Source organism: Eleginops maclovinus, chromosome 20, assembly GCF_036324505.1.
Source record: "Eleginops maclovinus isolate JMC-PN-2008 ecotype Puerto Natales chromosome 20, JC_Emac_rtc_rv5, whole genome shotgun sequence".
Classification (NCBI taxonomy): Eukaryota; Metazoa; Chordata; class Actinopteri; order Perciformes; family Eleginopidae; genus Eleginops; species Eleginops maclovinus.
The window spans coordinates 15,389,826-15,414,237 of record NC_086368.1 but is presented as its reverse complement, the minus strand read 5'-3'; the positions used below and the strand labels follow the sequence as shown (position 1 = coordinate 15,414,237).

The 24,412-nt window shown below is 38.5% G+C and overlaps 1 protein-coding gene across 3 annotated transcripts; it reads left to right on the top strand.

The window, feature by feature from the left end:
• On the top strand, positions 1-22,602 carry rad18 (RAD18 E3 ubiquitin protein ligase). Of its 3 annotated transcripts, XM_063910028.1 has the most exons (13): positions 1-170; positions 1,591-1,669; positions 2,004-2,065; positions 2,233-2,303; positions 7,468-7,901; positions 9,150-9,249; positions 10,908-11,095; positions 11,563-11,633; positions 11,943-12,003; positions 14,947-15,081; positions 15,824-15,938; positions 18,593-18,637; positions 21,753-22,602. In XM_063910028.1, the coding sequence occupies exons 1-13, from the start codon at positions 120-122 to the stop codon at positions 21,856-21,858; spliced, it is 1,518 nt and encodes a 505-aa protein (XP_063766098.1). In that variant the 5' UTR covers positions 1-119; the 3' UTR covers positions 21,859-22,602. The 3 variants fall into 3 exon arrangements, with proteins under 3 accessions (XP_063766098.1, XP_063766100.1, XP_063766099.1); XM_063910030.1 differs by lacking the exon at positions 14,947-15,081 and having other exon boundaries at positions 21,755-22,602; XM_063910029.1 differs by lacking the exon at positions 18,593-18,637.
• Positions 22,603-24,412: the final 1,810 nt, after the last annotated feature.

Here is a 24,412-nt window from a genome sequence, read left to right as displayed (position 1 = left end):
TTGACGCAGGAGTTGCCCTGGTGACCTGCGTAATAGAGAGCGGGACTTTGATTTCAGATTTATCCTGAACACTAAAAGTTTTGTGCATTTCAACAGCTGTTTCTTTCTGTTGACCAGACATGGCCCTACACGTTGAAGCAGATTTACCACCTGGAGCTGCATGTCTGAAAGTAAGTTGTATATTTATTTTCAAATCTGTTGCTAACATGACCGTTAGCTGTATCAGCTAAATGAACCGCTCATAACTTAAACGGACCATTAACAACTGGCGTTGCCTTTCTCAAGCACTTAAGATACAAAACACATATCACACCACCCAGTTATTTGATCTACAACTAACTAAAAGGCTGATGTGCTAACGTAACATGTGCTAATAACATCAGCTAAGTTGGCCCTAAAATGTTCTCTTGAATACATGTTACAGAGTTGTAATTTGAAAATACCGCTGAAGTAACGCACCGTTAAATGTTAAGTAACTAACCTACATTTTGACCATTAAGGTGCCCTGTTCATTCACACTGTCCAACTTGTTTTAAGTTCAACTCAGGTTACGTTTACGTAAAAACCAAACCAAACAAAGGATTACCTGAATGTGCTTAACGTTATATATTGGGTCATATTTAGTAAATTAGAGGTATCTTATTTCGGCTGTAGCCTACAATATGAAATACGACCCCTCACATTATTTCGGATGTAGGTTAGCTGGTGTTCAGACCTGGAAGAAGTACCAGAGTGTAGGAATACTCTGTTACAAGTTAAAGTGCTGCAATCCAAATGTTACTCAAGTAAAAGTACACAATTATTAGCATCAAAAAGAACCAAAAGTAAAAGTACTCATTATGCAGATTGGCCCATTTCAAAATGATATTTATCATATTATAATTGTTGATGCATTTAAGTACTATCAAAGCTTGCAAAGGTACAGCTTATTGTAAGGACTGTGTATGCTGCAGGGTAGCTTGTGAATTGAACTTCAAGTGTAACTTCATTACATTACATGTCACTTTTTATCTAAAGCGACTTGCATACATACTTCAGTCTTATTTAAGTGTTGATTATATTTCATATCCGTATTCCAAATCTGTATCAAATATATTTATTGGAGCTATTATTTACATCTGAATTGTAGTGGGGTATAAGTACAAAGTAGCACACAATTGAAATACTCAAGTAAAGTACAAATCCCTTGCTAACTTATAAAGTTTCCCAAACATTTTTTTGTTTGTGCGTATTTTTCATGCTCTTCATTGTCAAATGTCATGCTTCGAACACATGCTTCAAACTTGCCATGTTTGATGTAAAATATATTTGATACCCTTAATAAGGTAGCACAAACATATCTTCAGCACCAACTAGATTAATGTACATTTATCACTTTTTTTGCAATTGTGATATGTTTACAACTTGGTCCTGAAGATTTGTGTATATGTTACTTTTAACATATTGTAAGAACACTGAAACTTCATTAACTTTGGTTCATAAACTAATGTTTAGCACCACAAAGAAAAACCAGGAATGCAACTCCACTCAAAGGCATACCTACATGTGAGGTTATTTATAGTTTGCTAATAGTTTTTTTCTTATCTGCAGAATGTGGATGCCCTTCTTCGCTGTCCTATTTGCTTTGACTTCCTCAACATTTCAATGATGACTAAATGCTCTCACAACTGTAAGTAAAAAAAGTAGAGCTATGGTACCAATTACTGTAATAAGAGACAAACCACTGAGTACATCAACATTAGACCATTGACTGACTTGTATAAAAGCAAAATTAGGTTCTTTTGAAGATTTAAATTGTTCAAGTTTAATTTCACTTCATAATTTTGCATTCTGTTAAATATGAGAGCACTAAAGCTATGATTAAACCACACTGCACCTTCCTCTTATGTGTATTGAATACAATTGTGCCTTAATACCAACATTTGGGTAAAAGTATACATTCTCTACCTGATGTCTAACTGATTACTTTTTAACTCACTGTATTTTTGCATTGCATTTTACAGTTTGCTCCTTATGCATCAGGAAATGTCTTTGCTATAAGATGCAGTGTCCTGTTTGCAATGCAGTAAGTATGAACTTGACTTGAATGCATAATTACGCCTCCAAGACATTTGCATAATCATCATGGTCGTTTCTTTGATGGACAAATAACAGATCATCACCTGTAATTAGTTGTATGAATTTGATGAAGGAGACATATTCTTATTTACTTGCTTCTTCTCCTCCTTTCAGCAAGCAACAGAACAAGATCTAAGAACCAACCGTTTATTGGACGAGCTGGTTGTTAACTTCCATGCTGTAAGGTAAGCATACAGCACACCAGTAAACCGTGTACACTGCATAACTGGTAGCCATTTTTTCAAAAGAGTAAAGGCTGTTTTGATATTGTTTGGTGTCCACATAAAGATAAGCAAACATTCATAGATTATGCTTGGGTCATTAAATCACTTCTTTGGCAACTTTTACATGCCCCTGTTTGTTTGGCCTTTTAAAAAAAAAAAGGATATAAGCAATTCCTGTTGTGAATACCATCTACAGCAAACAATACCTCTTACAGTTATTGTAAATATTTTCCCTCAGAGGTGGATGAACACAGGTGCACCGCCTGAGCATCCCTCTAGTTCATATTGTCATGGTTCATAGAACTGAAGAGAAAAACGATTACTCTGGTGAATTCAGGGGATCTCATTGTTATTGAAAAGATTACAATATGTCCACAAGGGAACCAATTTCTTTTTATTGCAATTTACTGGCATTAGAGAAACACTTATAATTGCCTTCCAGAAATCCACCTCAGATTTAGAGATTTTCTTTAAATCAAATGGGGATTTTCTTTTCATCAGCTGCGGTCACTAAAGCTTGTCTTTGTATTGCTCTTCTGTGTGTGTTGTGTAACAGTAGGTCTGATATTCTTTCATTACAGCAGAATGTAGGCATAGGAAGCGGTATCCTGAGCTGGTCTGAAGAAAATGTCTTGGTTCTTTGAATTTGAGTTGTTCAAATCATTTCCCTTGACTTGAATACACATTTTGGCAACCAGGCACTTGCTTGCACCGATTGCTTTGTCTTAGGCATTAGACATTTTTGATAACTTGATGAATGTACAATATCAAGGTACAGCAGGTAACCCCAGTGCCTGAGATTATTTGCTAATATGGGATCCTAACAGCTTCCTCTTCCTATAAGTCACACTCTGTATCACTCTTAGTCTACTTTCCGTTCAAATTAAGACATAAAAATACAAAAAGAAACCAGAAGTAGAACACCTTAACATCTCCCTAAAAATGTGTTCTTTGCTTTAGTCTAGATATTTCCGGAACATACTGTATAACGGGTTTAAAAAATGTACTTTATAAACAATCCATATTTAAGGGGGACCTTTTCCCCTACCTTGCAAAATAGATGACAGTAAACCTGCTTGACTTAACTGGCTCATTTTCTGTTCATCACTGGGCATTGTTCCTGAAAAGAAGTCTGCCAAATGTTTTCTTCAAAGTCTGTCGCAATGCTGTTGTATGTCTGAGTGCTGTTATCAGTCAGTAGGCTTCTCCCTTCTATCAATCACCTCAATTTTATAATCAACTCACTGAAAGGTCTCCGTTCAAACTGTAGACCTTCTGATTGTCATCACTGTTATGAATGAGAGGCTAACGCAGCTGCTCTTTCACCTGGGTTTTAATTTCCTGGTCCTGTCTAGCACCTAGTGCCTGCATTTTTTTTTTCTTGTTAGGTGGCTTTGTTTCATTGACCATTGTAAGGTTGCAACAGACTCCTCAAACAAATTAGTTTTAGGTGAAGTGTATTTGCTCAATTCTTAGATTTTAAAACCGATGCTCATAGATTTCTATGAAACTTTTTTTGCCCCTAAGATTTTCGTCCTGTGTAAAACTGGCCTTTACAGAATCACACAGTTATTAAAATAACCCCAGCATCTGTCCTTGTGGAGGCTATGTTCCTTGCTTTTGGTTCAAAGGGTTTGTGGATTGCTTCTTTCATTAGGCCACGAAACATTTCTCACAGTAAAACATTGTGGAAGCTGTTTGCAAACGGCACTAATTTACTGCGATTAAACTAGATGCCAATTTTTCTCGTAAAGTATTAGCTCTTATTGCAGTACCCAATTACCTTTCAGTTGCTCCTCATTCAGTGAAGCTATTTACGTAGATATAAATGGACTTCTCAAAATATGTAGTCTGTCATTTGAATATTTCTTAATTTGTAGATATTTTTTCATTAATTTATCATTGCAATACTGTTTGTTTGAATTCAATATTTCACTTCAATAGAGTTGAATTATAAAAAAAGATAAGATGTACCTGTATCAATCCCCGTGGGGAAATTCAAGTGTTTATGCAGCAACAGAGAAGAGGAAAAACAGTACAGGTTCACACATGGATATGAAACACAAATTTGAATTTAAATTAAAAATACTAAAAAAAATATAAACAGGTAAGTAACGAAAGTATTGTTAAAAATATACATATGTACAGTGGGGCAAAAAAGTATTTAGTCAGCCACCAATTGTGCAAGTTCTCCCATTTAAAAAGATGAGAGAGGCCTGTAATTGTCATCATAGGTACACTTCAACTATGAGAGACAGAATGGGGGAAACAATCCAGGAAATCACATTGTCTGATTTTTAATGAATTAATTGGTAAATTCCTCGGTAAAATAAGTATTTGGTCACCTACAAACAAGCAAGATTTCTGGCTCTCACAGACCTGTAACTTCTTCTTTAAGAGGCTCCTCTGTCCTCCACTCGTTACCTGTATTAATGGCACCTTTTTGAACTCGTTATCAGTATAAAAGACACCTGTCCACAACCTCAAACAGTCATACTCCAAACTCCACTATGGCCAAGACCAAAGAGCTGTCAAAGGAGACCAGAGACAAAATTGTAGACCTGCACCAGGCTGGGAAAAGTGAATCTGCAATAGGTAAGCAGCTTGGTGTGAAGAAATCAACTGTGGGAGCAATTATTAGAAAATGGAAGACATACAAGACCACTGCTAATCTCCCTTGATCTGGGGCTCCACGCAAGATCTCACCCCGTGGGGTCAAAATGATCACAAGAACGGTGAGCAAAAATCCCAGAACCACACGGGGGGACCTAGTGAATGACCTGCAGAGAGCTGGGACCAAAGTAACAGAGGCTACCATCAGTAACACACTACGCCGCCAGGGACTTAAATGCTGCAGTTCCAGACGTGTCCCCCTGCTTAAGCCAGTACATGTCCAGTACAGAGTTTGACCTCTGTCATTGCCAACAAAGGGTATATAACAAAGTATTGAGATGAACTTTTGTTATTGACCAAATACTTATTTTCCACAATAATTTGAAAATAAATTCTTTAAAAATCAGACAATGTGATTTTCTGGATTTTGTTTTCTCATTTTGTCTCTCATAGTTGAGGTATACCTATGATAAACATTACAGGCCTCTCTCATCTTTTTAAATGGGAGAACTTGCCCAATTGGTGGCTGACTAAATACTTTTTTGCCCCACTGTATGTGCAGAAAGAAAGCGCAGGTCAAAGTTATTGTGCAAAAGTGCAGGCTTAGTTATTAGTGAGACATTGTGATTAATGTGGACAAAGTAATCATAGTAAGAGAATGGCATTTCCCAGAGGACACCCGAAGGACTGGGGTCATTAAGTTTGTGTGTGTGTGTGTAAGTCAGTAACGTACAAGATCCAAAAGTGCTATGGTAGCTATTCTTGCTCCCAGTCCCAATTATAAAAGATTTTGCTTCACACTGTAGAGGGAATCAATATGTGGGGACAATTTTAGCTTCAATTAGAGTATGTAAATGAAGTAGATGCTATTGACTTTCTTGCTCTTTTGTTCACTACAGGCCTGGACCTGTATGATCAATGAGACATCAAACTAAATGCTTAGACTTCTGCTTCCTTTCTGTTAAACAGTATCCTGCTCAAATAGTGACTATTGATGTGTTTCTTAAAGTGAAAATGACCATTTATTACCAATTTTATATATGCTTTTTTTTATCTCATTCATTGATAATTGAAAATGTTCAAATGCATTGGTTTGCAGTCACTCTATTTCATTCTTAAATCCTGGAAAGAGGAAGCTTATTAAATATGAATGCCCTATGTCTCCTTCCTCCTGCTAAATAATGAATTGTTGATACTGTCAGATTGAACTGTCATCTGTTGTTAAATCAGCTCCATCTCTTTCGTTTCACCTACAATGAACGCGCATTACATTTTATTTCTGAGGGGGATTGATATAATGGTTGTGTTGTTGTGCTGATGCTAGAACAAGGCAATAACAATGGAAAGGCACACAAAGTTTTACATCTTTCTATTGGTATTTGCATTTCCTACCTGGTCTTAATGGACAAGAATTATATCTTTATTGCTTGATAAAAATGAACTTTTTCAGCCACTTTTAATTAGTATGGTGGTCTTTTCATGGTAGTATTTTTACCATCTGGCTGTAGCAAAGCACAGCTGCTTGTCCCCATCATTTAGAGACGGTTAGAAAACAAGAATTCAGACAAAGAAGATGTTACAAAATGTTCATAGTTCATGGTATTGTAATAAACAACTGTCACGCATAACTACAAAACAATGTTCGTTACTAATTTAAAGAAGGTATACTATGTCAGAATTGTTTTTAAATATAGTCTTTTATAAGCACGTATGGCAACAGCCAGTATCTGCTGGGGCACAGTAGTTATAGTGCCATTTCACATACTTAAGAGATGGTAACATATGGGGTTGCTCAAATGAGGCAGAAACGGTTACCATAATGGCTGTAATGTAAAATGATTAGAACTACTCAGGTTGTGTTAACAGTGCAGTTATCATTTCAATTTGGTACTTTTTCATAGACCTTTTGGCTAACCTTCGTAGTAGTATCTGCTCCAAATAATTTGTTTCAATACCAATGTTTTTGTAGAGACCAGTAACAGTTAAACATGGAGCTGAATGCAGTGTTACAGACAAATAATTGGGGGAGCGCATACTACTTCAGTATATGTGCAGGAGGAACAGACCAGAGGTTTTTACGTAACATGTGCAAATCTGCTTTGCCACGTCTGCGCGCGTGCCAGTGTGCGTGAACCTGCTCTAATGGGGACAGTAAGCACAAATAAGTTCTAGATATGGAAAGCAGAACATTACACCCCTCATTGGTTCCATTTTATTGCCTAGTAATGGCCTAGCTACAATTTGTTTGCTTTACTCATTTCCAAGACTGTAGCCAAAGTGTCCACTTTTTGTAGCTCTGAGGAAAAGGAGCGAGATAATTGAGCAGGTGCAGTTTAACGTCAAAGAGCTCATTTCACTGTCTCCAGTATTCATTGGCTCTTCTCATTTTAATGTGCTCAATATGTTTTTAAACCATAACTGCTTTACCTTATACAAAATGTAATTATAAGCTTGTGTCCGTGATGAATGTGCCTCCGCTTTCATTCACTTTGCCTTTTCTTCTTTTTTCCAGGCAGCAGTTGTCAAAAGCAAATTTTGACTCTCCTCCAATATCCCAAAAGACCCCAGCTTCAGCTGTCAAATGCAGCACTCCCAGAGAGAGAGTCCAGAATTGTAAGAGTACTGTTTTGAGTAACTTTTTCCACAAGAGGCCTAAAACATCTCCTGCCAAAGAAACCCGGCAAGGTGATTGTGATTCTCAGTCAACTCGGCGGGGGAAAACACAGACTGTACGCGCCGACAATGCAAATTATGCTGTCCCACATTCAGCAAATGCACAACTTCCAGTGGTTGTGAAGGAAGAGCCGAATGATGATGAGGATGAGTCATCTTTCCAGCACCTGATGTCAGTCAAACAGGAGGCTGCTGTCTCATACAGTATCAGCACCGGGGATGAGACCGCGCATTCCTCGTCACTATTAAAAGACGTAAAGCCCGTAATCAAAGGTAAAGCCTTTCTACTGTAGGTGAAGTACGCTGCATCATCCAGTGAGACTCACCCCTATCTAGTTAGCTTCTTAACTCGCTCCTAAATTCACAATCTTACCCAATATGATTACAACGATACAGTGGCTCAGTCAGTAGGGGCTTGGACTGGGTATCGTAGGGTCGCTGGTTCAAGTCCCCAAACAGACTTAAAATATAGAAGGTGGACTGCTACTTGGAGAGGTCCCAGTTCACCTCCTAGGCACTGCTGTGGTGCCCTTGAGCAAGGCACCGGACACTTCCAATCCCCCCTCCCCATTGCTCCCTGGGCGCTACACAATAGCTGCCCACTGCTCCTAGTACTAGGATGGGTTAAATGCAGAGGACCAATTTCACTGTGTGTGCTCTGCTGTGTGCATGTATGAGACAAATAAGAGGGTTTCATCCTCCAATTCTAATTACCGATAGAGACTTTCCAAATGGAAATTGATCATTGATCAGTTGTATACCGTAACAGCAGCAGTAGAGACTACATAACAATTTGATGATGCCAACTACATGGGAGTAATGCAAAAGCTGATTGCATTTACTGTGACCCAATTTATGGATCACATTCACTTGTCACTTGTTGACTTATGTTTCTTATTCAAATTTCTGTCTATACATTTATTGAGCAGGCACAACTAATTCATCACACAGCTCTGGAAAAAATTAAGAGACCACTGCAGCATTATCAGTTTACCGGTTTTACTATTTATAGGTATGTCTTTTTTTATTGTATTCTATAAACTATTGACAACATTTATCTGTGTTGGAATTCAACAGACACTGGAATGGCTGCCATACATGCATCTAAAGCTAATTATCCAATCAATATACAACATTTAATCTTCTCCAAACAGAGTAAAGGTTACCTTACTGTTTTCATGGTGTTTGACCTCTGCATTCGGCACCTGGTTTGGATTAGGCTTCCCAGAGTAGTGGGTGTTATCGATATGCAGTTTTACGAGCATTCACTGAAAACATTACTTGCCCCCTACCCTCACTTCTATTTAAAAAGAAACCCCCTTTTAATTGATTCCTGCATGAATCCATTACACTGAAGAATAAGCCTCTTTTACTTTTATGCTAGTAATTTTTGTGTGTTGGTGTACAGAACTGTCTAGAAAGAGTCCTGTTGGTGCAGTCCTTAAAATAGTTTTAAGCATCACAATGTACTTTTTTCTAACAGAGCTGCTACTAATATCTTGTCCATTTTCTGTTTTTCAGTGGAGTGCCCTGTGTGTTCAATAAGTGTGCCTCAACAGTTTGTCAACAAGCATCTGGACACATGTCTTACCAGAGGAGAGAGGAAGGAAAGCATGAGGAGGTAAAATACTCACCCCAACTGATCACTTAAACAAAAGCTCTCTTCTGCTGTTTGATGTACCTATGATGCCTTATCCGGAAGTCGAACAATAGTAAGACATCTTTAAGATTTTTGAAAAATGACAATGATGAGAGAGGTGTAAAGGTTGGCACTGATCTTATCCAGATGCCGTATCAAGATTACTAAAAAAAAACATATAAAAGATCTATGTTTGTATGAGTGTTTAGGCTGGATAAACTTGCTTATGTAGTAGCGTTAGATTGCATCGCAACATTTTACAAAGAAGAACTACTTTTTCAGGGTTGATGAGGCTACACCAGCCGTTTTCCCTTGCTTTCAGTGTACAATATCTGCCAGAATATATGTACTTTAAAGTCCTGGATCTACAGTTTGTACTTTCCTTTTGGTGTGAAGAGATGACACTTGATTTTGTGTCTCAGTGACAAATGATACTGGATAAATACTGGAATGGCATTTCTTACAAATAAGTGATTGATGTAGACATTTTATTAGACTGTGTCTGTGACAAAGTTTGAGAGACTGATCCTTGACAGTGGTCTTTAAACATTATCCATGGTCCATATATCAAATAAGAGGTTCGGTTAATGATCAGTCATATGAAGTAGACCTTAAGGTCATACAGATTTGCTGAGGCTCTAATGTTCTGGCCTTATATAGCCAGCCTGCATGAGGAGGATTCCCCTTGATACCAACCTTAATCACTTGCACTTAATGTCTTATATTAAAGACAAGGTGCATAGTATAAAATAACACATTTGACAACCTTGTCTGAATTTAAAGCTGCCATAGAATGGAAAACTGTATTTACCTTGACATACGAAGTTGAATAAGGAGAGTTCGGTACATTGAACTCGCATACCGTGAACCTCAAACACCATTGGTTCCTCCTTCACGTGCAAATCATGAATATGCATATCACAGCAGTAAAACGGGTGAATTACAACAATCCTGTGTGTGACGTCACACACGGTAGTCCAGCCCCAGCATTTGCGTACACCAGCTACTGGAAACACTCACGCTAACACTTACCACTCCGTAACGTTGCTCTCCAATCTCCGACCAACTGGCTGTTCTTCAAATTCATCGGTTTCCTCCTCTGATAAAGACTCAAATATGTAAGGTTGGATGCCAATAGCCTCCATGGTTCATCTCTCACAGTTTCGCGAACTTCACTTACTTCTGTGGGCTCTGAGGCAGCCATGGGTTGCTCCTTGTAAACCACCATCAGAACAGAGCTCGTCATAATTATTTAAATGAGCCCCAAATAAGGCAATTCAGCTTGTTTCATTCTAGGGGTCTGTAAAACCCACATCTGGACACTTTTTGGATCAACCAAAGTTATATACCTTCTTTGTAGACATCAGAGAACAATTTAAAATACCAGATAGATGCATTCTATGGCACCTTTAACAGAATTCTAGAGTATCAGAGGTTGTTTCTCCACTCGGCTGATGAATTGCAACTCCCATCCATTTGTTAATTTTATCACCAATTTCATTTTGTTATGACATCTGCCGATATGATATCATTTTTTTTTAAATATGGTACTTCACAGTCAAATATGTACCCACAAGGCTTTATCACGTAATATCTGGTGAGGATTGAATCTAATGAAATAATCCATATGCCCGTTGCAGCTCTGTATGCAGCACGAGACGTCCAATGGTGAAGGTTGTATACAACCTGCTGTCCATGCAGGAGCTGAGGAGGAGGCTGAAGGAGGGCCATCTCTCAGTGCGGGGTTCTCGAGACCAGCTGATCAAAAGACACCAGGAGTTTGTCCAGATATACAATGCCCAGTGCGATTCCCTAAACCCAAAATCAGGTGAGGACATTTGTCCATTATACCATAGGAGTGATACTGTGTTTAATTGCATTCATGCGTGTATAGGTTCACTTACATGACATGTTTTATGCATCTAATTGTATGCTAAAAACTCAACCAATTATCTATTGTGATGAAAATGGTGTCGACTAACTCACTTAAACATGCCACGCAGTTCTCATTATACACGGGTCTTAGTTTCACACCACTTAGTGAAATCCTCACACCCCGCAGCAATATGCTTAGCTAGACACTTTATATATGATGAATAAGCACGCCACCTAAACCAGATTTAACATATGAAGGACTGAGATCACTCAAATGTTGTTAACCTTTTCATTAAAACTCAGAACATTTGAGACAGTGCACAAATCTGATCCTACAGCTGTTTTTGAACTGTGACCTAATTGGTTGAAGGCTTTTCATTTCATATAACGGACAATATTTGTGATTTCCTCTGTCAACAGCTGAAGATATTGCCAAAGATGTGGAGGCCAATGAGAAGATAAGGAATCAACTGCGGACTAAAACCAAACCTGTATGTAGTACCTTGTTACTTGGGTTTTGTGTTATTTTCCTCCTAAGATAATGTGTTATACCACTAGTGGGACTGTAGAACATGTTTTGATGAGAGATCCTCCCTGTATCGACAGTTGGTGACTAGAATCACATGTTATTTTATTTGTTACAACAACGGGCCATTACATATCGCATTGCATGCAGGTTTTGCTGAGAAGTAAATACAGACTACCATTGATCATTTAAACCACTACAGGGAATAGCTTTCTCAAAATGGTTATGTTATCATGTGATTGGACTGTTAAATCTCAAATCACGTCTTTTGCAGGTCATGGTTTTCTCAAAGAATCCGTCTGAGAAGGAGATTGATGGCGTGCATTCAAGTTACAGTAAGATTTTTGTTTATTTTCCAGACACTTTCTGTCTGTTGACTCTTCAGGGGTTTGTCTCACCTGTCAGCTTACAGCCAACTGATGAAACTGTCAGGAAATATCTATCATTTAAACTAATAATCTGTGATTAATCAATACTCGTGCTTCAGCATAATGCCTTCCCTCTATTTTAACCACGCCTTAAGAACGAGTGCATGTGTGCAGTCCAGTGGTCCGTGCAGTTCATGTAGTTTGTGGCAGTTCCTCCGCTTTCTTTTCCTTTTCACTGCAATGCAACTCATGGTGAACATCTGTGCTGGGAATATAGGAGCAACTTTGAGTCAAACTTGGTAATTATATAGTTTGCAATATTCCTTTTTTTATTTGTACGGTTTCCTGATTTACCGGGTGCATTAAAGCGCTGACGTTAAAATCCCCAATTAAAAGTTATACAATCTAGACCCGTAGCATCAGACATAAAAATAAATGCAAGTTCTTATCTGAAAGACATGGACGGCTTAATAGAATTTAAATTGAAACATTTTGTTCACTTTGAAGGGTTTGTAGCTGTTGCTTTCTTCTTTTGAGTGACACCGTGAATTTCACAGCTACTATCACTTGGAGACCCTTTGTTGTGATTTTCCTTTCTGTTAAGGTGGTGGACACTCCGGCTCTTGTAAGACTTAAGGAGAGCTACTCTATCACATTGTACTTTTTTGAGCGAGTTTGGAGCTGTGAATAACATCGGCCTCACCACTTTAAAAAAGATGCTAGTCAAGGCAGCATAGTTAGAAAATGGGTTTCCACTTTTGTTCTACAGTTCAGGATATCTCGATATTTAAGGCATTCTCTATAAACTCGCTCAAAGAACCTTGTGTTTCCTTTTCATTGCCTTTTTATTTTTGAATGCCCTTTGTTTTAAAAGAGATATACAAACTAACAGGAGACAATGACAGGATTTAAAGGAAGCTCATTTGAGTCGTTGAGTGTTCCCAACAGGGCAGATCAGGTGGTAAGCAGTCAAATAAAATCCTTGTTCTTTTTATGTTTTATTACTTAAGTATATTCCTTTCCTTCTATCTTCTGAGGCAATTTGAAGCCTGGCAGCCCACCTCTGCTTTGAAATTCTGTTGGAAATCCTGTTTGATGATTTTAGATTTTCTGTTACAATACCTCAAACTATCAAAAGGCAAGTCAGTCCCTGCATCATAACCAGCAAGACAAAAACTTGGTCTGGGAAGATTTTAAAAGTCATACCTCAGAAAAGGATGTCTCAGAAAATGCCTCAAGGACTGAATACTTTTTTCCAAAGACACATCAATGCATTTATTTTTCCAACCATGGCAGCTCTAGCTCAGTAGGAAAATCCTCAAGGGACCGGAATTTGGCTTGAGGTGATCCAAGTGCAATACGTTATTTGTGTCAATTTGACTAATTATAGTAAAGTATTGCAGCTGAGAAGTAGGGTTTTTTTCTCGGGAACTGAAGAGGCAATATTCACAGAAATTACAACAGAATTGCTGTCTTCAGTAACAGTGGTGGTATGGAAATGTACATCTGAAGATATTGTTGTCTGTAAATAATACTGAGGATGGTGTGATTATGATTTGATAGTGCTACCTGGCCTATTAAGTGTCTATCTAAGAGTTTTTTCTCCATTTGCTATGTACTATTACTCAGGAATCAATACTAGGCCTATGCTTTTAATTCTCAGGGTAGAGGTCAAGCTAAAATGGCAGGATAGGAAACGTTATCTAAAGTTCTGTTGTAATGATCATACAAGATAAAAGGCTTGTTGGAAATAACTCTGCAGCTCTTACAAAAAAATGGCTGAAAAATGGTTGTGACTCACAGGAGAAAGGTTCTATAAATAGCTGCACTGCTGTGATAACCTCTTGATTTATCAGAGGAGGATGTGGATGACTCACTCCACCAGCTTTAGGAATTGTGAATGAGAAAATGTGGGGGGGGGGGGGGGGGGGAAGCAGCACAGAAAGCATGCACACACTGAACACACCGGGTGATTGCAGCCTTTAATGTGACACATTGTTTTAGTGATAATAAGATGTGGAGGAGGTTATTCTTATAAGAATATCTACAAGGGAAATCCTGCTTCTTGAAACCAGTCCCAAGTAGGATCTATGAGCTTAACGACTGACAAGAAATGTTGTGATTGAAGCAACAACCTTCATGGCTCATTGGAATAGTAAATCCACTAGCATGCGATGCCTGATGCATTCCTTTCTAAAGCTGAGTGCTGCTGCATCCCATATGTCTGTGAAATGAACTTGGTGCATGAGAGGTTTACATTATTGGTAACCTACAAAATGCACACATTAGTCTAATCCTTACAGGCTTGCAAACAAAACAAAAGTGTTACACATGTACCGATGTGTGAATTGAGAGCCACACTCACAAGGCAAAGCTTTGCAACAGCATTGTCTCATCTTTGTGTCTCTTCTTTGGCTCACGACAATATCAGAGGCAAGTCTCAGATAACAAAGTTTCTGGTGTTAATATCCGTGTTTTGGTCTAAAGGCTTTTTCTCTCAGTGCTGTCTCAATACTCCTGTCTTTGTTAATTTATATATTTATAGAAAGGGATTTATTTGTATCACTGCCCAAACTTGTATTATTATTTTGCCCTCGTCCCTTGACCGTCGGCTGTAATGTCTTTTCAATGACCTCCACCACAGGAGTAAGATGATTTTGTTACTACAGTAATCTCATTTCTGAGCTTTCATTTGTGGTGTTTCCCTTCAAACACTGAACCCAATTCCGAGGTTTGCCACAAAGTCAAAATCTGATTGCCCTTAAGTTTTTCAGTTAACTGTGAGTTCATAAATATTAAAACAGGGTTGTTATTTTTGTAAAGTGCTTTTTATTATACATTTAAATGTAATGTTGAATGCCGTTATTTTTATAATTAAATATTCCATGTTATTTGCCATGTTGCCTGCAGGGAAGCGGCACAGCAGTGACTTTTCACGCCTGATTGCTCAGGTTCGGGGTCGCCTAGAGACCACCAGGCAGACTCCTATCAAACAGGAAGTCATTGTGGATGAGGAAGAGGATGCACAGGGAAAAAAGGCTGCAGGTACTGCAATACTTTTACCTTTATCAAGGAATACAATGTTCTTTAGCCCCAGGAGACTTCAAAGCATTTAAGGGACTCTTCAAAGAGACCTGATCCCCATGCTAATGTAATTAAGTACTTTGTGGCAATATTTTTTAAAACAATCTGCAAAGTGAGGCATGCCATGCAGTTTGATGGAGTGAGTGTGTAGGAGAGAAAATAAAGTGCACTCACTTACTTGTTCCATCCTTGCCAAATTCAAAACACGCCTGCACTTCATTGTTGGGCACATCAGAAATGTGAAATGTTGAAGAGGAAGAGAGGGAATTCTCAACTTTAAATTACCAGGTGGCCAGAATCCAATGAATGATTGTGTTGCTCTGTAGTGGATATCAACCATATACTTATAAGGTGTTCACAACATTTTTTCACTGCTCCCTATCAGAAAAGAGATAGGTAATGCAGGTTTTAATTACGTGGGACATACACTAATTTAATTCATTAATATTGGTGTTGCATGTTGCTAATTTGTTTGGTATGCAATTATCAAATGGAAAGACACACACCGTCTACTGTGTGAGAGGCTAGGTATTTGTGATGGTGCCAACAGGACCCAAAAGCTTTTACCATTGAGAAAATGTGGTGTTGGGGGAATTCTATTTATGCACACCCCTTTATACATGAAATGGCTTCCCTTTTTGATTTTTCCTGGGTGTCTGACATAATGATATGTATTTTTGGCCTCCTCCACATCCTGTCGCAGAATCAATAAATGGCTCAGTGGTGCAAGTAGAAGACGGAGAATCTGACGAGGTGCCATCGGCAAGAGGAATGGAATGTCCATCCAGCCCCACCCATAGTGATGTGTCCATCAGCAGGTGAGCCCTACATAATGGACACTTCCTCATTTACTTACAGTAGGTAACACTCTGAGGTCAGAGCTTGTTTTCAAGGGTCAGACCTTCACACGCGACAGATGTGGGATTTCTTTTTGTTCACTTATTTTTCCACAGTTTGAATATGTCTGGGTAAAAGAGGGATTTCACACTGATTGGTATGCCTCTGGTTTAGGGGAACCTAGACATAACATTTAGTGTTACTTCCCCCTATTTGTATTCCCAGAAGCCAGCCACAGTATAAACCTGAATTCTAAGTCAGCAGTTTACATTACAGTCAGACGTTTACATGTCCGAGGAAGAAAGGAGATGTCCTGATTTGCACGGACAACTGTCTCCTAAAGCTTGTTTGTATCCGAAGATTACTCGCTAAAGAATATCGCTCCACATCGAAGAAGTATAAATATACTTCTTCACATTAGGCATTTCACTTAAGATAAAGAAAATCAGCAAAAGTAGGAAATAAGGAACAAAAAAAACTGTGTTAACCCTTTACACTGATTAGGGAGGCTGGCTCTGTCATTGCTGTTAAAATGGACACTTGTGAGGCTGTGGTGGAGAGGAGGACTCAGACCAAACTGTTATCAATCATGGATAACCCCTCCCACCCTCTCAGCTGGACAGACAGCGGAGCTCCTTCTCTAACAGACTGCTCCAGCTCCGCTGTCCCAAGGACCGATGCAGGAGAACATTCCTGTCAAAAGCAACAACACTGTACAACAAATCACCTCTGGCTGGCTGAGAGTTCACTGCTCCATAGTTTTTATTTTATTAACTGGACTTATAACTTCACTGTACATCTTATATTTGTATCTAATTTATATACCATTCTATAGTTTTTTATTTTTCCGATGGCCTACATATTTTTGTGAGTGAGTCATGTACAGAAGATGTCTTTTTGAACCTGGAAGATTCTGGAGTTATCTCTTGCTTTCACATCCTCTTTCAGTCTTTACCTCCCACAGTTCCTCCAAGTCATTTGTATTGTGCTGTGGCATGACAACATAAGCTGCATGTTATATAAAAATGAGTATTTTTGTACTTTGAAATTGTTTACATAGGCTTCTTTTCTATTAGGACGTTGTAGGTTCATGCTCAACTTTAAATCAGATCTTAAGTCAGGATAGTTAGCATAAGCTGTAACGTTTTGCGATTCTGCATTTAGGAAGTACAGACTTTCAGAACGGATCATTTACTAATTTTCAGCTCTTCTTGTTTACCTAATCAACCTACCTAAGTGTGAAATCATGCATCATTACATACCCCAAAAACAGCTTAGCAGCCACAATCTGCATCGGTCCCGTACAAGCCCCGTCTCCACGCCTTCAAACCTATTATAGACAACAGATAAGAGTTACAGAAATCAGACCTCCCATCTTTCCTCCTTTAATGCAGGTTAGAAATTAGGTTGTGATATCTAATCCTTAATCAGCCTCATCTTGATGGGAACAACAAATGCACGTTAGAATTAAACGACTTGTCTCTAATGATGACTACAGTCAGCATCTTGCATATTTAATTAGAGAGCCATATTTTAAAAGTGTTTGTGGATAATGGTTTTATAGATCCATATTTAATCAACATCTGCAAAAAATGCAATTTTGATTAAGTTTGAACCGTTTTGGTTTACATATGTGCAGCAATACATCTGAGAAACACACAGCCTTTAGAAGTGAACTATGATAATTCCAAAGGGGAAAACCCAGTGTTTGATTTAGTTTAGTTTACTTTGAATAGGACATTGATTGTTAAGGTTACTTAGTTCACATTGAGTGTATAAACAACAACCGCATGTCAAAGGTTCATCTGTGTTTTCAGTCAATGGCTTTTCCACGAAAAACGGCGTGCCTGAGGGTAAATACATAAGTTGTTGCATGGTTATTGTAGTCTATGTTTATTCAGTGACAGTGGAGAGGGACAGGAAGTGTGGGGAAAGAGAGACGGGAAATAAGCCAATGTGGCATGTGTTCGAAATCTTTGTATTCTATATCTGCTATTTGAAATGTTAATTTACTGTACTTTCATATGCAAATAAAACCGTCATTAATTCAATTGACCCCAAGACATCAAACGCACATGGTTGCAAAGTTGCTGGGCAACATTAGCTCAATAACCTCGGTATACAGAGGGGAAACCACTCCAGCTCTACTTTATATTTGTGCTAGAGGAGGATTGAGAAACCCAAACAGTGTAAAAACCTATTATGATAATAATTGGCTGCAATATTATTTGTTTTGTATGTAGCGATTTCATTTGGACTGTGATGAAGAATGCACCTGATAAATGAGTGCAGCTTACCAGTGCATACAACAGATAGGTTGCTTACAGCATCATGTTAAAGATTAGGGATATAATTGTGCAAATGCCAAAAATCAACTTTTATTCCCAAAGCTTCTTTTTCTTCAAATTATTTTACCACTGATAGTTGTGTCTTTGTGATGTCTCATACAGTCCAAACACTTTGCATCGTCCATATATTTTAGGGCATCACAGTCTTTAAAAGCAGCTTTTTAAATTGAAATACTAAGGTACATTCAGTGTACTACGTTTGATTATTGAAACAGCAAGAAGCGTACATCAGTACAACTTTGTAACTGACATGTTCTCTCCTTCGCTCCCTCTTCCTCCCATTACAGTTCCATCTCAGACATCTTTGGTCCAGAGCCTGTCAGAAACCCTCAGTGAGTAACCCTGCTGTCATTGCAACTGTCAAAAAAGGTTATCTGAGATTCTTTCTATGCCACCCCATAATGCTACAGAATCTTATTAAAAGTACTCACACAGTTCTGGTAGTGGATAAATTAAAATAGGACTTTGGTACAGAGTCAAGAGGCTTTACCGTGGAAAGAGACGGATGAATATACACAGTACTAACTTTTATCAAGAGCAACCACAATGGTTCACTGGTTTCTTACGCGCAAAGGAGAAGCATGATGTGTTAATCTTTGCATACAAAAATCCAATTTTGATATAAGCTTATCAGGTGCTCTACATGGGTCTTTAAAGTGAGGTTTAATTGGAGATCAGTGAGGAGTAATAAGGGCAATCATCCCAACAGCCGGTGTTAAAGGGATCATGTTTATGTTTGTTGTTTTGTTAGAGCTTATCAGATCTCTATCACATATGGGGACATTTCTCCCTGTGTATTTGAACTGTGCATTAAGTGAAATGAAGGTCTAGACAAGTACTAAATACATATTTGGTGAAGTTTTGGACATTTCCAGATATGGATCTTACAGAAATAATGCTTTGACATTCTTCCCTTGTCATTGCTATTAATCAGTCCTGCCTTTTTGTTGAGGCACGTAAAACAGCCTGCAAGCCGTAATAAAACAAGAAGAGCCCGTAAGCCCGTAAAACTGCCTGCTCTCATAGATGTTGTTTTTCACTCGCAGCTTAAAGTTGGACAGGTTGTCCCTGGTCTCCTCTGTGAACATTTTACACCACGCTTTTCTTTATGTTTGGGGACATTTGTTATAAGAGGCGGCAGATAGCAATCCCGTCAAATAAAAGGGACCGTTTTTCCTGTAGTTAGCGTCCCTGAGCTCCTAGTGATTGACAACGTCCCTGGCAAGATGTCTAGGGACCCTCAGTTATTTATTTCAATTGTTGTCCATGACTCAAACCAATTAAAGTTGTGTCAAGTTGGCTTAATATTGAGACCTAGTATTAGGAAGGCTACTTTCTGTATTCTGTTCATCCTCTTTTTTTGTATTATTAATTCTGTTACTGGGCTCTTACTGCTGTCATGTCTGTCAACTTATTTTGACAGTTTAATCAGACAGCAAACTACAGCTCTTCTGGTGACTCGGTACTTATTCTCTTGCGAACTGCGCATTAAAAGTAGGAGTGTAAAAGGAGTGTTTCTTTTTGGTCACAGAAGGTAGGACAAGCATAAATAACAAACTCTGGCACATCACAGTTTTAATCAAATGTTATCATTGTTCTGTGCTGTGTAATTATAACTTGCGAGGAAAGTTTGTATCAAGAAATCTTTGCTGTCACACTATGGACAGAACAACAGTCGCACATTCATCCGGGGTGAGATCGCAGTTAACCAAGACCCTGCTCCTAATCTCTTTTCATGAACCTGCTAGTGTTCATCCCTCCACCCAGCTCTTTTTTACTATATAGTCTATAGCACACCAGTACTTTTGGGCCTTGAAATGCTTGATCAAGTCAATGGGCAGAAGCCAAATGTGTGTGTGTGTGTGTGTGTGTGTGTGTGTAATATATAAAATATATGTTTTGTTCCATCAGGCAAGGCTTTATCTCCTCCCCTCAGCCTTTTTCTGACAATGATGAAAACTTAAATGTTGATTGTTTAGTCCTGATCCGCACTTTGTACAGAGGCAAACTGCCTGCTTACTAGTAATCCACTATGCTTAGTTGTCTCCCCATTCTCCCCACATGTGGACTTCTGACCCAAATTCCAGTGCAGGAATTTTGTTTTTCCAGTCCATTCTGTGAAGATAGAGAGGCAGAGAACCGGCTGCAGGGTGATATACATCTGTAGTATAATCAGCTGAAGGAAGCCCTTCATGTGAAGCTGTAAATGGTTCCACCTGGAAGACACTTTGGTTTCATGTTATCTGAACATCTCTTATGGGGCAGATCTGTGTTTCCATCAACACCACATGCTGACCTGTGGAGCCCAAAAGGGCTAACGCTGTAGTATGAAATATTGATGCGTCAGGAGACAATTCATGGGGAAAACGGCTTATTTAAGGGCATTGAGCGCTCAGTGCAGACATGTTGTTCTGACAACAGTAAGGCTTGGTTCAGATGATGAAAAACACAGATTTGTAGTCTTTATTATTACCGCTTTGGAACTGTCATCTTGATGTAAAAAAAAACAGAGTTGTGATTGAGTATGCCAGTAAGGTGCATTGCATTAACCTCTCATACATCTTTCTTGCATGTCTTGGCAATTCTGTTCACTGACCTAATTAAACGCGATCCATGTCGTGTTTAATTAAGGGACATCATATGTCTTTTGGTAATGACATCATTATCTCGGTGTGTGTGAAACAATATTCACTTTTTTATGCTGATAAAGATCCCTTTCATTAAAGTAAACAACAATCCAGCTTTTCCAAAAATGTTAAGTACAGTCGTCTCGTACTATGATGGTTTTAATTAGGGGTTACCATTAGTAAAACATATCAACAGAGATGGACAATAAGAGGCTAAAGCAGTGCATAAACTGTTTTAAAATGAGTGTTATTAGTGCTATAGTGTTTGTGTCGAGGGTAGGCTTCCTTTACTTAAAAACAAACATTCTAGAGAACTTTTTCCCTCTTATTCTGCACACATAAGACTCCCAGGATCGAGGAGAGATGGAGGCAATTTTAAAAAGACTGTTTTAGATTGATTATCTAATCATTTGTGGTGTGTATGCTTTCGGGGCCTTTAGTTGCTGATGCAAATTTTGGAAGGAACATCGTGATTGGTCGGTCATTTACTGCTAATTGATTGATTGTGTGCCGAAACAAAGCAGCTGTTTTTCAGTAAATGTACAATTATTTAGCAGCAGAAGCATGACAACAAGGTTGGCTGTACTGCTCCAAAATGTGACATATTTCACCTTTTAAAGATTATCCTTTGTTTCATTGTAGTTCAATTTAAAAGCTTGAGTAATAGTTGTTTTACTTTTCCTTGTTTTTTACTGCAACAAAACATCAGGACATGGAAGTCTGAGGCAACTAATGATACCATCTCATCAACTTAACTTTACTTATTTTTACCTCTATTCCAAAACACTAAAAGCTCACCTCTGACAATGTTCTATCATAGAGGCACGGAGAGGACAACAGGACAAAAGAGAGCGTCAATCACGAGAGAAGACGATGCAGCATCATCGCTCGTCAGTGGAAAACGACGGCGGAAAACGACGATGTAAAAAAGGTCAAAAGACTGAAATTCAAGCAAATCATGAAGCGATCTGTGTGCACTTTATGATCTTTCTGGTTCCGGCATTTCATTGTTTGTAACTTTCTGAAGTTGCGTTGCTTACATCCTTTTATGGTATTATCAAATGTTTAGTATTTTAGAATCCTTTGTGGTCTTGTCATACATGATGAGCTGTGGCCTTCAGAATATCGTCAGTTAAAATCATGCATGTTTAAAATCGGAAACATTTTAAAATTTTGTTTCCTATTAGACATTAGCAGGTTATATGTTTCCTATTAGACATTAGCAGGTTATATGTTTCATATTAGACATTAGCAGGTTATATGTTTCATATTAGACATTAGCAGGTTATATGTTTCCTATTAGACATTAGCAGGTTATATGTTTCCTATTAGACATTAGCAGGTTATATGTTTCCTATTAGACATTAGCAGGTTATATGTTTAATAGTAGACATTAGCAGGTTATATGTTTAATAGTAGACATTAGCAGGTTATATGTTTAATAGTAGACATTAGCAGGTTATATGTTTAATAGTAGATATTAGCAGGTTATATGTCTATAGTTCCTACTTATAGCCCGTGTTAGTCGATATTTAGTTTTATCTTGCTGCTCGCAATTGTTACCCACACAGATTTTTAAATATTTGTTACTTGTTTCTTAACTATTTTCTTAACATGTCTCTATTCATTACTTGTTTTAAGGTCCAGTGTAATATGGAGTTTATTCTGAAATAAACCTGTTGAATTTAAAGTTGAATTCTGTGATTTTGCTTTTGCGTGTAAATCATGAATTGGCAGCCTCACCAAATAGCTATATGTCTTTCTGTTTGCTAAACTATCTCGTCCATCTTGAAAATGACCCTTGAATATTTTGGCCAACTCAAATAAGAAGCGTGGTCACGTAGGTTTCCTCTGTGGCATGGCAATTGCAAAGCATGCAACAAACCTGGAGAATTTAATTCTAAGTTTTCTTTGAAAGAAAAGTAACCAGGCTCAGTTTAATTCGATGAAAACCTAATGCTTGTGAAAACTGCAGGTCAAAGAAAGCAAGGGTGCAAACACATTCTGAGGGGAGGTAATGTTTATGTGTTCTTGCATGGGAGAGTGCGCGGGAACACATTTGGGAGCCGACCTTGATTGAAAACAGCTCGCCTGGAGCCTGCAGTCAGAACCATTAGTGCCTCTGACCCAACTCTCTCCTCTCAGACAAAGCAGAGACGCACTGACAGACATTGCTGGACTCCTTTCAATGCGTGATGCTCATTAATAACACACGTCTGATCCCATTGTGTCCTCACCTCTTTCCTAAACAGTGATGCTGTTTGTCTCTGGTCTAATTAGCAGGGACTCTTGTCTGAAACCACAGGAGAGGTTTGAGTGGCTCCTTATTCCTGCCGCCACTTGGAATGCAGTGAAGCAGGCAGGGATATCACTGATTCCATACACACATAGATACACAGACACCGCCTACTTTCAGTAGGGATCAGTCCCCTTATTATTCTGTGTCTGGGCGATAACGTAAAAAGGAAAATTCATCATCTTTTCAACACAAAGTAAAACAAAACTCATACATGGTGACATCCCTGCATCGGGGTTGTAATAAAATATGGCCATATTCCAAATGACCTGTACAGCGATCCAAAGCACCTGAAAAGGGATGTCAGAAGAGAAATAAGAAGTGAGAGTACCACCATCAAGACAGAGGGTTCTGCATGTACTTCTCTGCCCGACTACATCTTGCATTAGACTCAGACTCCAGGACGAAATAGCTGCTGTGTTATCAGCACTTTTATGCTTAAAATCCTTTTGTCACCTTAAGCATTTGACAGATCCAGCCAATGGTGTGACTGATTTCTCTTGATCCAGAGATTTCCAAGAGGCTTGAAGGGATGCCCACATTAAAGGTGATATTTCAGTATATAAGTGTTGGATGGCTTTCTGGTGAAAGAGACTTTCATTTGGCCATTTTGTTTCAGAATCAGCAGCAGTAGACACATTATTGTAGACTTCTTCAGTTCATTATTTTTTTATATTTTGGTTGTGACCTCTACTGTAGATCAAAAAGCTTACAGTAAGTGGAAGTCAAGTTATTTTTCTCCTTTTTCATTGTACATTATGGCTTCTAAATAGCACCAGTTTTTTGATGGCTGCACTTGGAGAAGCACTCCTCGGACAATCTATTTCACTTGTTCTCACCATAAAAGGTTCACTTACTTTAGGTTTGTAAAGCTTTCAGGCACATCTTCTGGCTGAGGATTGAGTGGCTCAGTTCACTAAACCACTTCGAAGGACAATTCACTTGGTAGTGGCCCAGGAAATCTCCTTGGGCAAGACACTTCCTCCCAAATTGCTCCTGTGATTGTCCAGAGTATTGAGTATATACGTCGCTTTGGATAAAAGCATCTAACAAGTAACATGTAATGAAAGCTCTTGATTATCTCTAACATGTCCCTAAAGGTGATTTGTGAGAACTTGAAAATTACAAATTGAGTACTTTAAAAGTAATTAATTTGAAAAGTTCAGGTCAAATCCCTGTAAAAA

Excerpts from the sequence above, each read along its gene's own strand:
- rad18 (XM_063910028.1), top strand. The coding sequence starts at position 120 with ATGGCCCTACACGTTGAAGCAGATTTACCACCTGGAGCTGCATGTCTG. Across the intron at positions 15,939-18,592 it reads AGTGATGTGTCCATCAGCAG|TTCCATCTCAGACATCTTTG; the intron begins GTGAGCCCTACA and ends CTCCCATTACAG. Across the intron at positions 18,638-21,752 it reads GAGCCTGTCAGAAACCCTCA|AGGCACGGAGAGGACAACAG; the intron begins GTGAGTAACCCT and ends GTTCTATCATAG.